General features: G+C 32.3%; 1 protein-coding gene across 2 annotated transcripts; it reads right to left on the bottom strand.

Moving 5' to 3' along the window:
- Positions 1-1,250: 1,250 nt before the first annotated feature.
- Positions 1,251-8,517, bottom strand: LOC113511329 (phosphoribosyl pyrophosphate synthase-associated protein 2). Of its 2 annotated transcripts, none has more exons than XM_026894958.2 (7): positions 8,317-8,517; positions 8,096-8,209; positions 7,725-7,844; positions 5,055-5,343; positions 3,941-4,110; positions 3,114-3,228; positions 1,251-2,350 (listed from the first exon to the last, which is right to left on the bottom strand). In XM_026894958.2, the coding sequence occupies exons 1-7, from the start codon at positions 8,334-8,336 to the stop codon at positions 2,045-2,047; spliced, it is 1,134 nt and encodes a 377-aa protein (XP_026750759.1). In that variant the 5' UTR covers positions 8,337-8,517; the 3' UTR covers positions 1,251-2,044. The 2 variants fall into 2 exon arrangements, with proteins under 2 accessions (XP_026750759.1, XP_026750767.1); XM_026894966.2 differs by having other exon boundaries at positions 8,343-8,517.
- Between the last annotated feature and the right edge of the window lie 5,656 nt (positions 8,518-14,173).

The raw sequence follows: 14,173 nt of genomic DNA, 5'->3' as shown, positions 1-14,173 counted from the left end.
TTCCATTCCCAACTTCTATTCTTACTCTACTTTCTTCCAATGATCCTATTATCTATAAAATACTATCTTCATATATATATGATAACAATATTAAGATTTAGTTATATTACATGAATACATTTATAGTTGCATCAATTGCTTTTCCTATATATTTATAAGTATATTCTCATATGTACAAGTATATGTTTCATATCCTATAAATATCCTAGACCTAATCCTTATCCTTTCTAAATTCGTTTGTGTTAGGTATTTTTATTACTATTATCGTTTCCCCGTTTTGTTCTTGGCAAAATACCCTAATATCGGGGTGAACGCCACAAAAAAAGAAAAAAAAAAAAAAAAACAATACTGTCAATGTCTGAAGATTGTCGTTTTTATTCCATTGAAATCCAAAGATCTTAAAAACACATAAGGCAAACATAATAAATCGTACAATTTTTTTAAAATATATTTGTTACAAGAAATATATGACAAATAACATTAGCATTAGCGTATAAAAATTATGTTTCAAGTAGATTTTTTTATCGATGATAATAGAATAGTAACCACTGGTGAAGCACCAGTGAGGGATAACAACTAAAAATGAAAAGGCAGGTCTACCCCATCATAACGAATATCCTGGAATTCAGCACGATGATTTCTAGAGGGAACCACGTGGAGGTCGACCTGACAAGATATATTGCTAGCAATGGGACTGATAGTTCGCATTACTAACAATCCCAAGGGGTTTTTCAACATTCGGCATTCCATTATTTTTGCCTACTCTAATGGGAAATGGGTGTGACAGTTACGAGCAATTGGGTTAATAGTTACATTACTAACAATCCCTTGTTTACAATTGGACTCTCAATTCGTACTAAGCTTCTCATTTGGACTGTAATGCAGACTACCAGTTCTCTCGTTAGCGATATACCCTATTAGATAGACCTTCACATGGTCTCAGCTGATAACCATCGTTTTGAATTTCAGCGATAGAATTGAATTCAGTTGAATTTAAATTCATCACTATGGGCTAATTGACCTTTCTGTTCATTCTCATCTATCATCCCTCACTAGTACCCCGCCAGCGTATACTGTTAGCGCAGACAGGTTACCGTGCCATTATTAAAGTCATTCATTAAAATCCCTCCCCCTACATAGGTTTACTTGACAGGTTATTTCAGTAGATCGATTTTGGCGTTGTGTACACGCTATTTAAATTATTAGTTGCATCTTAACTTTATGGGATTAGTTACAATAAAAACAGTAAGTCCACAAAGAGTTTTATTTGTTAAAATTTAAATACACAGTTGACGTTTCTATAAATATTATACGACATATAGGGTGTGCATATTGCAAAAACAACTACGTCGCAATAAAAAAACATTTATAAATATGTCGTAGACGCAGGCCTTATTTTCGGACCGACCGGTGGATCGTATATACAGTACACGTTATTCACAAAAGCTTAAAATATATAACATCATGCAAACAATAAAATCATTAAATTCATAATCAACACTCAGAGGGGTAGAGTGATATTACCGTCTTTATTGTGATTTAATCATAACACTGAGTGTTTGGCTCCACCACATTTTATGTCGGTGGAAAATCGAAAGTATAACATAATTGATATAATTAGAAATAACAATTTGAAAAATTTTACTGGGATCCTTCATTTTTTGACAATAATTAAATGCATGAAAGGAATTTTATTATAACTATAAAATAGTAATCATAATGCAAGTTAATAAAAATTAAACAATAACAGATTAATCCAACTACAATAAGGAATAATACAAGAAACTAACTCAATTCTAAGGAATTACAAGCGAGGCCTTGCTTAGAACTTTATAATCACTGAGATATTTCTACTCACATTCATCACTAAATGTATTGGTGCTATGTTGATAATACTTGCTACAAAAATACCATCTCTTATACAGAAATATAAAAAGAATAATTTGCACAATATTAATAAACCTCCCGATTATAAAACACTAACAAGATCATAATACTTATAATAACAACTAACACTAAATAATATGGAAATTATATTTTACAACTAATCTTCAAGTGTGACATTTTTGAATAAATAGGACATAGATTCCTTGTTGTGAATGCGCCTTATTGCTTCACTTAACAGCACAGATATGTCGATTGTCTTGATCTTGTTGCACTTCATTTTCTGTAGTTCATGCGGGACAGTATTGGTGACCACTACTTCGTCAATGGGCGAATCCTCTATCAGGGTAGGCGCGTCCGACGAAAGGAGGCCATGAGTTGCGAGTACATATATCTTGTACGCACCACATTCTTTCAAAACTTCTGCTGCTGCGACGAAGGACTGCACGTCGTCAATCATATCATCCTGAATAAAAAAATATGTATGACACTACTAGATCTAAATAGTCGAGACATACTTATTCAATTAAAGTATGCCAAACTTCAATACGATAGAACCGTTATGTTATAAATTCTTTATATTGCTGGTGGTAGTTAAAAAGATATTACTTGTTAGACATAGAATAGATATTTACTGGATAGTTTATTAGAATTATTTTGATTAATAACACCTAGTTTAGTAAACTATTGTAAAATTAAATTATCATAAATAATGCTCTGGTGTGATATTGAACAATTTTTAATATATGCAAACTGTTTATATAATACTGATCGCACCAAAGTCGTAGAAATTTTAATGTGAAATAATGGCTAAATTACTCGACTATGGCGTAAATGTCTATTAGTGAAGAAATTTTTAAAATTGGTTTATTAGCTTCAGAGATGAATGTTTGTAGTGAACATAGGAGAGTGTTTGGAAGGCGACCTCCATGAGCGCCGAGGTTTGAAAGAAGCGCATCGGTTTACAAGTGGTGCCGATATGTAAGAGATGCGCTATAAGAGGAATATAGTATTAAATTAGAACTTTCAAGTGGATCCGGATGACCTTTTTTCTAGTCCAGGATGGCGTCCAGCGCCGTCAATCGGCTCCGGAGCACTTCAACAAAAGATTTCAGCGGTCAACTTGGATCAAGCCAATACTATTACCAATACTTAGTGTATGATATCCCAGTTCTTAGATAGAATGTCGCAGAATGCTGACATTACGTTACCGTAATATTAATACTTACCACCATGATGGCTATCCTTCCTCCAACATCACCGACCACATTAATTGGCGGTTTCTCTTTAGCTGGATGTACTGGCACTCCAACAGACACGTCCATTGTTCGTGATCTATCGACACTGTAAATATAAGAAAGATGCCCATTTCAAGATTTTATTGGAACAAATTTTAATTTAATATGATATTTTATGGAATATTTCAAACAAGTAATATAAATCATTGATGTCAAGTGGTAGCAATAAAGGTCACTAAAGTTTTACAGGGGCGGGAGAGGGATTCGAAAAACACGTTACGTAACATGGTAAAATATTTTATTTAAATACAAAACTAGGAAAGTTAAGATTTCCCATGTTAGCAACCCTTTTCGGTTTAGATTTACGGGGAATGCCTCGATCATTTCATTCATGTTTTACGGGACTCTCTCAAATGTATTGTACGTCATTTTTGTTTTGTTTTCGATCTCAGTATTCAGTACTAGTGTTTTGGCTGTTAAGTAAAAATGCTAACTTGGATGTTACGTAACATTTAGGGAGGGGGAAGGGGATACAGAAAAATGCTATGGGGTAGGGATTGGGGGTGTTAGGTGGAATTTAATATTTAAAAGATTCGCATTATGTAATACTTGAATTTTCCTTAAAAGTTGTGTGTGATTTATTTATTAACCAAATGTGGTATGTGATTAATCATTTTCCAACAATCACTACCCTACAATATTAATTTTACTTAAAAATCTTCCACGAACAAACATTAGATAAAAACAATTTATATAAATAAAATAAGATTTTATAATGTTTTTTTTTCAATACCATAAACACATATTCAGTTGCTCACCTCGGTATACAGGGTGGTGAATACCGCCCATCAACCTCATCACTTTCAGCTTCTTTCTGCTCCCCGTGTATAACCGCAATGGCGAGCCTGAGACGTTCTGCGTACGACGTCGCCTTCTTAGCAGAACCAGGATTACGCGCCACAATCACCGAGTTGCGATAATCAGGAATCTGCAGGAAAAAGTGTTATATAACTGCTGCCATGTATTTGAGATTTTGCAAAGATCATTGATCATTAGATTGTCAGAGACTCATGATCATCAGCCTTTAACTGTCAACTGTTGGCACTATTGTAAATGTAACACGTCTCTTCTCTCTGTCATGGCGTCCTACATTAAAGTGCATTTTCATTTATAAGTGTTTTTTAATTACAAAGAAAAATAATTTTAGTGTGCAAAGCACATTCCATCTATTTACAACGTTATACCCACGACTTCGTCCGCATAATGGGGGATATGCTGATTGCCCAGGATAAAAAACTCCCAAATGCTTTTCCATACCAAACCTTAGGTCAAATTTCGTAATGATTAGGTAATCCCTTTAGCAGTCAAGAAGTAAGGAACAAACTAAGATTAACCCTTATATTATATAAGTAGGGAAGTAGGAATTACTGTATTGAAATACCTACACTGATACTTATTTGCTAGACTTAAATAATTTCCTGCACTTCAGCAGATTTTTTTTATAAGAATAGAATATGTTAATGGTGTTTTCTAAAATAAGTAGCCATTCACTCTAGAGAACTCAAAGCTAGATGATTTATTATCACTAGATCTACTTAAGTTGGAATATTACATTGGTGTCGATTCTGATGCACCATTTCTCTAAACCTGTCTCTAAAATTAAAATTTCCAGTGAAATTTTTATTCTAAGGTTTATTCTAACCAAATTTCTAATAGATTTACGTCAAAATTATAAAGTTATTTTGCAGTTGTCCATAAAACAGTAATTTCACAAAATTTACAAAAGAAAATTAATTTAAAATATTGCATTAAGAAATTGTCTCAGAATCGAACCCATTGGTTAATAAACCGACTGCCAACTGCCGAAAAATCCTTAGTTACTCCAATAAAATGAAATAAATAATAATTTGAAGTAGTAGAAAATTTACTTACACTCTCTTGAATATATTGAAGCAAGAAAGGAGAGGCACGTAGGTTATCAACTGGACAGTCGTAAAATCCCTGTATTTCTTTTTGATGAAGATCCATTGTAATAATATGTGACAGCCCTGATTTGCACATCATTTTAGCCAATAATTTTGTGACAATCGAGCCTCGTTTCCTCATTTTGCATTGTTTACTGTATGGCAGATATGGTATCACTCCTACAATTGATCGAGCTGAAGACGTCTTGCAAGCATAGGCCATGATTAGCAGTTCCATTATATTGTTGTTAACATCTCTGAAATAATATATGGTGTGAATAAATTTTTCTTAAACAAAAACTTTACTTCTGAAAAGTAATTTTCAAAACCAGCACAAACCAAGATATGCAAGAAAATAATAGGAGAAAAGCAATCTTAATCATAAAAAATTTTACACAATTCAACATTCTTTCTTAAATAGTCAACAAATTTAAAATACAACCAAATAGTAGATATTATGATGATATTAAATAACTTTTGATGAAGTTTAAAACTAAAGTAAACAAAATACTGCAAAAAAAGGATATGTGTAAATTTGTATTGGTCTCATCATTTTCAAACTATGATTTTTAATTTTTATTACAAGTTTTGTCACAACATTGAAGTCACAACTTTCTTGTGTAAAAAAATTTAATAAATTAGCTAGCTACCTAATACATTTGTATTTATTAAAATAAAGATATTATTAAAATATGAAATTATACTATAATATTTATTGTGGTTATTACTTACTTGTAATAAACATATGTACATTTTATATTGTTCTTTTTGAAAAACAAAGACTACATATTTTATTATTACCTACAGCATACATATTAAATGAAACAAATCTATTAAATAATTTCCTAGAAAACCTTTGGAAACAAATACTAGCATCATTGTATGCTTTCAATAAAAGAGCCTTTTATATACAACACAATACTGGTCCAGTGACCAGTAGTAAATAAACTACATACCACTCTTGTTTATATAATCAAAATTAATTAGATAACAAAGTCCATTGTATGTAATAATTAAATTGCAACTATTTCTCATACAATATCTTGTTGTAAACATTTTTTATTTGTCCAATAAAATAATGATGTAAAACATTTGTCTTTTCTTATATTTTTTTTTTATATTCTTATAATTTAATAGGTATTGTTCTTCCACATGATTCAAGATATCAATATAGCAAATTTCTCCTCTAAATAAAAACTGTTTTTATTTATATGTGAAAAACAACATACATATCTTACTTTCACACATATACATAATCACTATAATATTACATACAATAATTTACTCATACCTTTCACTTAAAATCTTACAATTTTTAATTATTAGTATTATAACGCAAAATCAACCACACCAACCCCCTGGTTTTACCTGTTTGTCACTATGATACTCTTTATGTTATGAGGAATCAGGCAACAGACATCTGGGTGAACAATCCAAAGCACCTAGACCCTAACAAACGAAAGTTCATTTCCTAAATTGATTTACTGATGCGATTGAGAATTGAACCCAAGACCTCATTTTATGCAAAGGAACATCTCATGTAATTTTTAACATTATATAATTACAAAAAAATTGTTAATTGATTGAAATTCTTACAGTGTTGGTGATATTGTTTTTTCATAAAATAATATTAGAGTTTAGGTTTGTTATAAATAAAAAAATTTTAATCCCACCTGCATTGTTGGTTTACTTTGGTGGGCAACCAGATAGAAATGATAAATAAAGATAAAGTCTGATCATTTGATTAATCAGGAGAAATTCACCAGGAATATGCAGTTTCCAGGGGCTCAGTGAAGGTAGATCTAGCAGGTTATTTAATAGCAATACTATTATTACAGATACACCCTTCCCTCTCTCCCAGAAACTCCGTCTTTTCAACCAACTTCAAAAAGAATGAGGTTGTCAATTCAGATGTATTTTTTTTATTTATGTTTGTTACCTCACAACTCTGTTAGTTCTAAACCAATTTGGAAAATTCATTTTTTATCTGAAAGGATATACTTATTAAGTTCATCATCATATCAGCCTTTAACTGTCCACTGCTGAACGTAAGCCTGCATCTTGAGGAGTTTTGCCAGTAGTTGCCACGGTTGGCAGGCGAGTTTGTAGCCGCAGTTACATTTTAAAAATGTTTTAAGAGGGATGCTGTTACTCATCCCTCACCGTCCTTAGTCGGTTCTTACGATACCTACAGGAATGGAAGGTGTAGCCTATTCTATACTGGGACCACACAGCAATTATATTGGTCCTATAGAAATTTTATAAAAATCAGTCAAGTAATTTAGTTTTTAAATAAAAATAACTAGTTTTGTCACAACTGAAATTGGTTTCTTTTTGTGGAACATATTTGTTTTTACATAATTATTCTATGCTATTAATTGAATTTAATATCATAATGAATTTGTATTGGAATTTGACTATGGTATTAATGGTCAACAGAAAGAATTGTCTTAAAATTTTAGATGTTTAAAACAAGGCTACTATTTTATAAACAACTTCCCATAATTTTGTTCATACAACTGTGATTTATTATTTGAATGTATTAAAAGATAGCTCATTTTTCTCCTTTCCAACTATATATTTATACCAAATTCATTTTTATTTATTCCAATGGCAATAATTCAATGTTTATACTTACTTTGTACCAGTTTGAACAATATATATATTTTTCCCACGAATAGAATCTGCAATTTCTACGACAGTTTCCCGGTTGGTTTTGTGATAAACAGAGCATCCTCCTTTACGTACACCAAGACGGCTAAAAATATAATTATTAAACTGAATATCAGATTCTTGTATGTTTACATGTAAATATATACCGATATGTTCATTTAACTATTATTTGAAATTTTTGTACCCACTGCCTTTTAATCTAGGATTAAACATGAAATCGGGTCACATATTTAATGATGAATAAAATTAAAAATTAAATCGAAATATAAGAACAACAAACCGACTATTTAGTCATTCCAAAAGTTTGAATTCTTAAAAGCTCATAAAACCACTTACTTGGCGATTAAGTCTGCCAATTCCGGGTGTGAATTGCCCGTCAAAATCACAATGTCCGACGTGGAGTTACCTTCCATATTGCTCTTGCGGGATCGATTCGTAAAACCCACCAGTCTACAAAAGCAAAACAAATTTATAAATTGCTGCCACTAATTATCCTAGCAATCTAATAGAATTAAAGTAAGGGACAGCACGTTGGATCAACAAGAAAAACAATAAACCTGGTTTTGTTGAGTAACATAATAACCTGATGGCGCTTTTGAACTACAGCAATATATAAATAAATGAAATTTTATTATCCTTAAAACAAAAGGGTCTTCTTCGCAGTTCACCACGCCGAATCACGAACAAACATAAATTAATTTAATTCCCACCAGTAGGTATTATTACGTATATACCACAGAGCAGAGCAAGTAATCACTAGGCTTGACTATTATATAGTTGTAATATATGTATATTGATCAAATTAGAAATCTATGTATAGACTGTGAGTGACATAATATATATATATATATATATATATATATATATATATATATATATATATATATATATATATATATATATATATATATTAGATATTATCTGCTACAAGCAACAGGCTTATTTTAAACACCGTCTACGACGACTACGACGTAACAGTGTGAATCGGACCAGCTAATATCCAATATCGCACTCAATGCGATACACTGATACGCACGTATCAGTTTATCACGTTGAATCCGATATTGGCCAAAGCGATTAACACTACTACGACTTAATTCATTATACACTACATGTGCGATATCGATATTTACAAGATGATAGTGAATGAATAATGGAAAAAAAAGCGCGGGAAACGTTTAAAAAAGCGGGAGTGTTTTTTGATCTTCTTTAAATTAATTTTATTTTTAATTATATAAGGATTAGTCTTATTTATATATTGTGTATTAGATTGTATATATAATTGTATATTTTGTAGTAATAGTGTTTGTTGCTGTAAATATTGGTAAGTAAATTACCTATATTAATTAGACATTATGGATCCACCTATAGACCCTGGGGGGACAACCCCCCAGGTGTCTGCAAATATAACTATCCCATTTAATAATAGTTTTGATATATTGGGTGAATCTAGTATGGACACAGATGGTTCTAGCGTTGCAAGTTCTAAACGTAAGCGAGTACGTGGCGAACGTCGCATTTGCAAACATTGCAATAAAAAACGAAGGAGGCACACCAAAGGTCTCGAATCTAAAATTAAAGATAGTGATTGTCAATGTATTGAGGATGAGAATCAAACTCTAGTATCAATACCAGTTGTAAATAATACCGAGTCTGTTAAACCTGCTTCTCCACCCAGTACTTTAAGCAGAACTTTGTACAATGCCGAGGATGTAGCTCCTTATGTCGTTCATGTACAAAAAAATGAAACACATCCTAATGATAACACTACATTACATCCTATTGCATTTGGTCGCTTTTTACACACTAATAAGATAAATAATATAGTGAATGGTAGCCTCAAAAGAATAGGAAGAAACCGTTTATCGCTTTCTTTCTCAAATTTTGAAAATGCAAATGCATTTTTAAATAATAGTCACTTAGAAACACATAATTTTAAGGCATTTATACCTTCTTTCCATGTAACCCGTATGGGAATTGTGAGGGGTATTCCTAAAGATTGGACAGAAGAGGAAGTAATCCAAAATATATCAGTACCTATAGGTTGTGGGAGAATTCTAAAAACCAGAAGAATTAAGAAAAAGACCATTAATGAAGGACAACCAAGTTTTATTAATACTGAAACCATTGTTATTACTTTTGATGGACAAATATTACCAAAAAGAGTATTTATGTTTTACACATCATTAACTGTAGATTTGTACATTTACCCCACTATCCAATGCTATAACTGCTGTAGGTTCGGACATGTCAAGATGCAGTGTCGTTCAAATCCTCGGTGTTATAAATGCAGGCAAAATCATACAGGTGATAAATGTGAAGTAGATGAGGAAAATGTTTCTTGTATCTTGTGTAATGGTTCTCATTCAGCAATTAGTAAGAAATGTCCTGAATATGCACGTCAGAAAGCCATTAAAGAAACAATGGCCCACAGTTGTGTTTCTTATGCTGAAGCATCAAAATTTCATCCTCCCACTTCTAAACTATATTCAGATGTATTAACATCATCATCTCCGTCCAATAAATCTCATTTTCAATCTTCTTTCCTCAAAGAGAAATCATCATTACCACATATTCAATCATCACATAAAAAAACAGTTACACTTAAACCACGCTCTCCTCAAAAAGCACAACAAGGATATGATCGTTCTGCCCATGAAGCCATAGTTAAGGAATATAATATTCCTGCTCCCTCTAATGGTTGTGCATTATCATCAAATAATATTGACAATAATCAATCCATCTTTGATATTATTCTCATGCTTATTAAAGTGTTATCGCAATCGAAGATGATACAAACAACTTTACCACCGTCCAACGATGTCATTTACAATGTATTTTCTCAATTATTAACTTCTCACAATGGATTACAAAGTCCTAATAATTCAGTGGAACTGTCGTAGCATAACAAACAAGAAATCAGACTTATTTTATTTGATTAATAAATATAATCCTTTTATAATAGCTCTCCAAGAGACTTGGTTAAAGCCAGGATATCCTTTTAGGATTTCAGGCTTTACAAGTCTCCGTGATGATAGAGCTGACGGATATGGCGGTGTTGCCATATTGGTCAAAAACTCCCTTCCTTTTTCTTCTTTTTCGCTTCCTGTATATAGCGGCATTAATGCAGCTGCTATAATTATAAATGGTATCTGTTTTGTTACTTTATATATTCCTGATCCTACATGCCAAATATATTCACAACTAGAACAATTATTTTCAATTTTACCTAAACCTTTTCTCGTAATGGGCGATTTTAATGCTCAACACCAATCGTGGGGCAGTTCTACTTCTAATTTTTATGGTGGAAAACTCCTGACGATAATTGACACTTACAACTTATGTATTATTAACTCAGATGTACCAACACGTAGAACTGCACCGAATGAAGGGTTTAGTGCTCCTGACATTTCAATATGTTCTTCTGATTTAGCTTCTTCACTGTCGTGGTATCCTCATTCCTCTACTTTCGGAAGCGATCACTTTCCCCTCATTCTTTCTTTTCCAATTTCCATTCCCTCAAGTCGAAAGAGTGGTCCTCGGCTTAAATATAATTTATCAAATGTAGACTGGAATATTTACAAACAATATTTAGATAATAAAATATCGGAGTTACCTATTGTTTACCATGGAAATGAACATCAATGTTGTAATGACTTGATGATAAATATGAAGGAGGTTGCTGATTTATTATTTCCTGTTAAAAATAGTGCTTCAGGGAAAATTCCCTCGCCACCTTGGTGGGACAAAGATTGTACGGAAGCAATTAAAAATCGTAAAGAGGCTGAAAAAAATTATAATAATTACATGACACCAGAAAATTTTGAAATTTACACCGCAGTTTCACGTTCTACTCGAAAACTACTGAAAAAAAAGAAATTAGAAGGCTGGAGAAGATTTTGTTCTTCTATCTGTCCAGAAGTTAATTCATCAGTCGTTTGGAATAATATTAAAAGATTCAGATCTGCCTTTAGTGATCATACATCACGTTCTGCACTCGATTTAACTTTAGCGAATAAATTTTTAGATCGTCTTGCTCCTAGTTATGTGCCGGAATGCCTTTACAATATTTCTCTATCCGTCTCTGACGAATTATTCGAACTTGACTCTCCTTTTACTCTAGTAGAACTTAAAGGTGTTCTAGCTTCTATTAAAGACTCTGCACCGGGAGAAGACGGTATACCGTATTCCTTTTTTAAAAATGCTAGCGATGCGACATTAATTTACTTTTTAAATATAATTAATTCCATAATTATTTCGGGAAATATACCTACTTCATGGAAGTCTCAGATTATTATACCATTTCTAAAGCCTCATAAACCACCTTCTGAACCATCTTCATACCGTCCTGTTGCACTTTCCTCTGTCTTACTAAAGCTAGCTGAACATTTAGTGAAAAACCGTCTAGAATGGTTTTTAGAAAGTAATAACTTACTATCCCCGAACCAGTTTGGTTTTAGGAAAGGTAAGAGCACCTTAGATAATGTGAGCATTCTTATTTCAGATATTCATATAGCTTTCTCACAAAATTTGTCAATCCTCTCAGCCTTTTTAGATATAAATTCTGCCTATGATAATGTAATAATTTCTATTTTAAAAACTAAATTACAAGCTCTAAATGTACCGGTAATGCTTTCTAATTTCATTATTAATATTTTATCAGAAAGAACAATATATATGAATTTAGATGAAGATACCAAATTATCTAGAACAGTATGGAAAGGCCTTCCACAAGGATCTGTTCTCAGTCCAATCTTATTTAACATATACACATACGATCTAGAATTATTCCTTGATAAATCCGTCAAAATTTTACAATATGCTGATGATCTTTTATTATATTTTATTGCGAAGTCCATAGAATCTGCTTCTGCCAAATTATCTGATTCATTAGATTTGTTAAAAACGTGGTTAGATGCAAATGGTCTTAATCTTTCTGTAACCAAGAGTAGTGTAGTTTTGTTTTCAAGAATGAGATCACCGCAACAAATTAAGGTGCTTTATGATAACTCATACATTCCTATAAAGACTGAAATTAAATTTTTAGGTATCGTGCTAGATAATAAATTAACAGGTCTGTCCCACTGTAATTATATTTCTACGAAATGTGAGCGTAACCTCAACATTCTTAGGTGCCTTGCTGGAGTTTGGTGGGGAGCACATCCCGTTTCACTAAAACTTGCTTATAATGGTCTTATAAGGAGTGTCATTGATTATGGAACTTTTTTGTTAGCTCCAGGAAGTTCATTTGCTTTTAAGAAATTGGATTTAATTCAATCAAAGGCCTTGAGGATTATCTCTGGAGCAATGAAATCAAGTCCAATCAATGCTTTACAGCTCGAAGTCGGTGATCCACCTTTGGTTTTAAGAAGACAATATCTATCTGATCGCTTCTTTTTTCGTTGTTTACAATTATCTGATCATCCGCTTATTCAAAAGTTATCTCAACTACATATCTTTATTTCGTCTTCATCTTATTGGAAACATAAAAAACCTCCATGTTTAATACAAAGTTATGAAAAATATAAATCCATAGAATCTCCCACTTTTACATCGTCCTGTTTTCCCATTTATAAATGCTCATATCAATCTTTAGTTTTATCTCCTAATATTAAATATGATTTTGGGTTATTAAAAAATGATTCAGAATTGAATGCCAAATTTATGTTTATAACTGACATTGAATGGAATGAATGGCACTACATCTTTACTGATGCATCAAAACCAGACAATAGCGGTTGTGTAGGTGTGGGTGTGTTTCATTCACAATTTAATATCGTTCAAAAAATTAAACTTCCACCGGAGTCTTCAGTTTTTACCGGGGAATGTTATGGTATTTTAAAAGCTGTAGAATATATACTTTTAATGAAATTACATAAGGCAATAGTTTTCACTGACTCTATGAGCTCTTTGCAAGCTCTAGCCAAATATCCGTTTAAATCAAAACCAGTTTATCCCATTATTTGTGACATAAGACAAAGTCTTTATCTTTGCATGTTGAGAGGTTATTCCGTTTCTTTTGCCTGGTTACCAGGACACAGTGGTATTAGCGGCAATGACAAAGCTGACCTTATTGCAAGAGAGGCTGTAACTTGTGGTGATATGTATCCGTATCATAATTACTGTAGTGACCTAGCTTGTCTCCCAAAAATATATTTAAGGTATGCCTGGAAGGAATATTGGGAAAAAACAAGTACAATAAAAGGAAGATTTTATCGCCTTATACAACCCGATATTCCTTTCAAACCATGGTTTTGTAAATTAAAGCTTGGAAAGACCGCAACAACTATTATAACTCGTATGCGTCTAGGTCACGTATGCACACCTTCTCATTTATACAAGCTTGGTATTGTACAAAGTTCGTCGTGTAATTGCGGTGCTGAAGTGGCGGACTTGAATCATATATTCTTTTCA

This window comes from Galleria mellonella, unplaced genomic scaffold (genome assembly GCF_026898425.1).
Source record: "Galleria mellonella isolate WM207_F2 unplaced genomic scaffold, CSIRO_AGI_GalMel_v1 utg139, whole genome shotgun sequence".
NCBI lineage: Eukaryota > Metazoa > Arthropoda > Insecta > Lepidoptera > Pyralidae > Galleria > Galleria mellonella.
The sequence above is the reverse complement of the archived record's forward strand: the minus strand, read 5'-3'. Positions and strand labels throughout refer to the sequence as shown.

Coding starts and splice junctions, on each gene's coding strand:
- LOC113511329 (XM_026894958.2), bottom strand. CDS start 8,336: ATGTTACTCAACAAAACCAG. Junction 5,344..7,724: donor ATTGTTCAAACTGGTACAAA/GTAAGTATAAAC, acceptor ATATTATTTCAG/AGATGTTAACAACAATATAA. Junction 4,111..5,054: donor TTCAATATATTCAAGAGAGT/GTAAGTAAATTT, acceptor TTTTTCCTGCAG/ATTCCTGATTATCGCAACTC.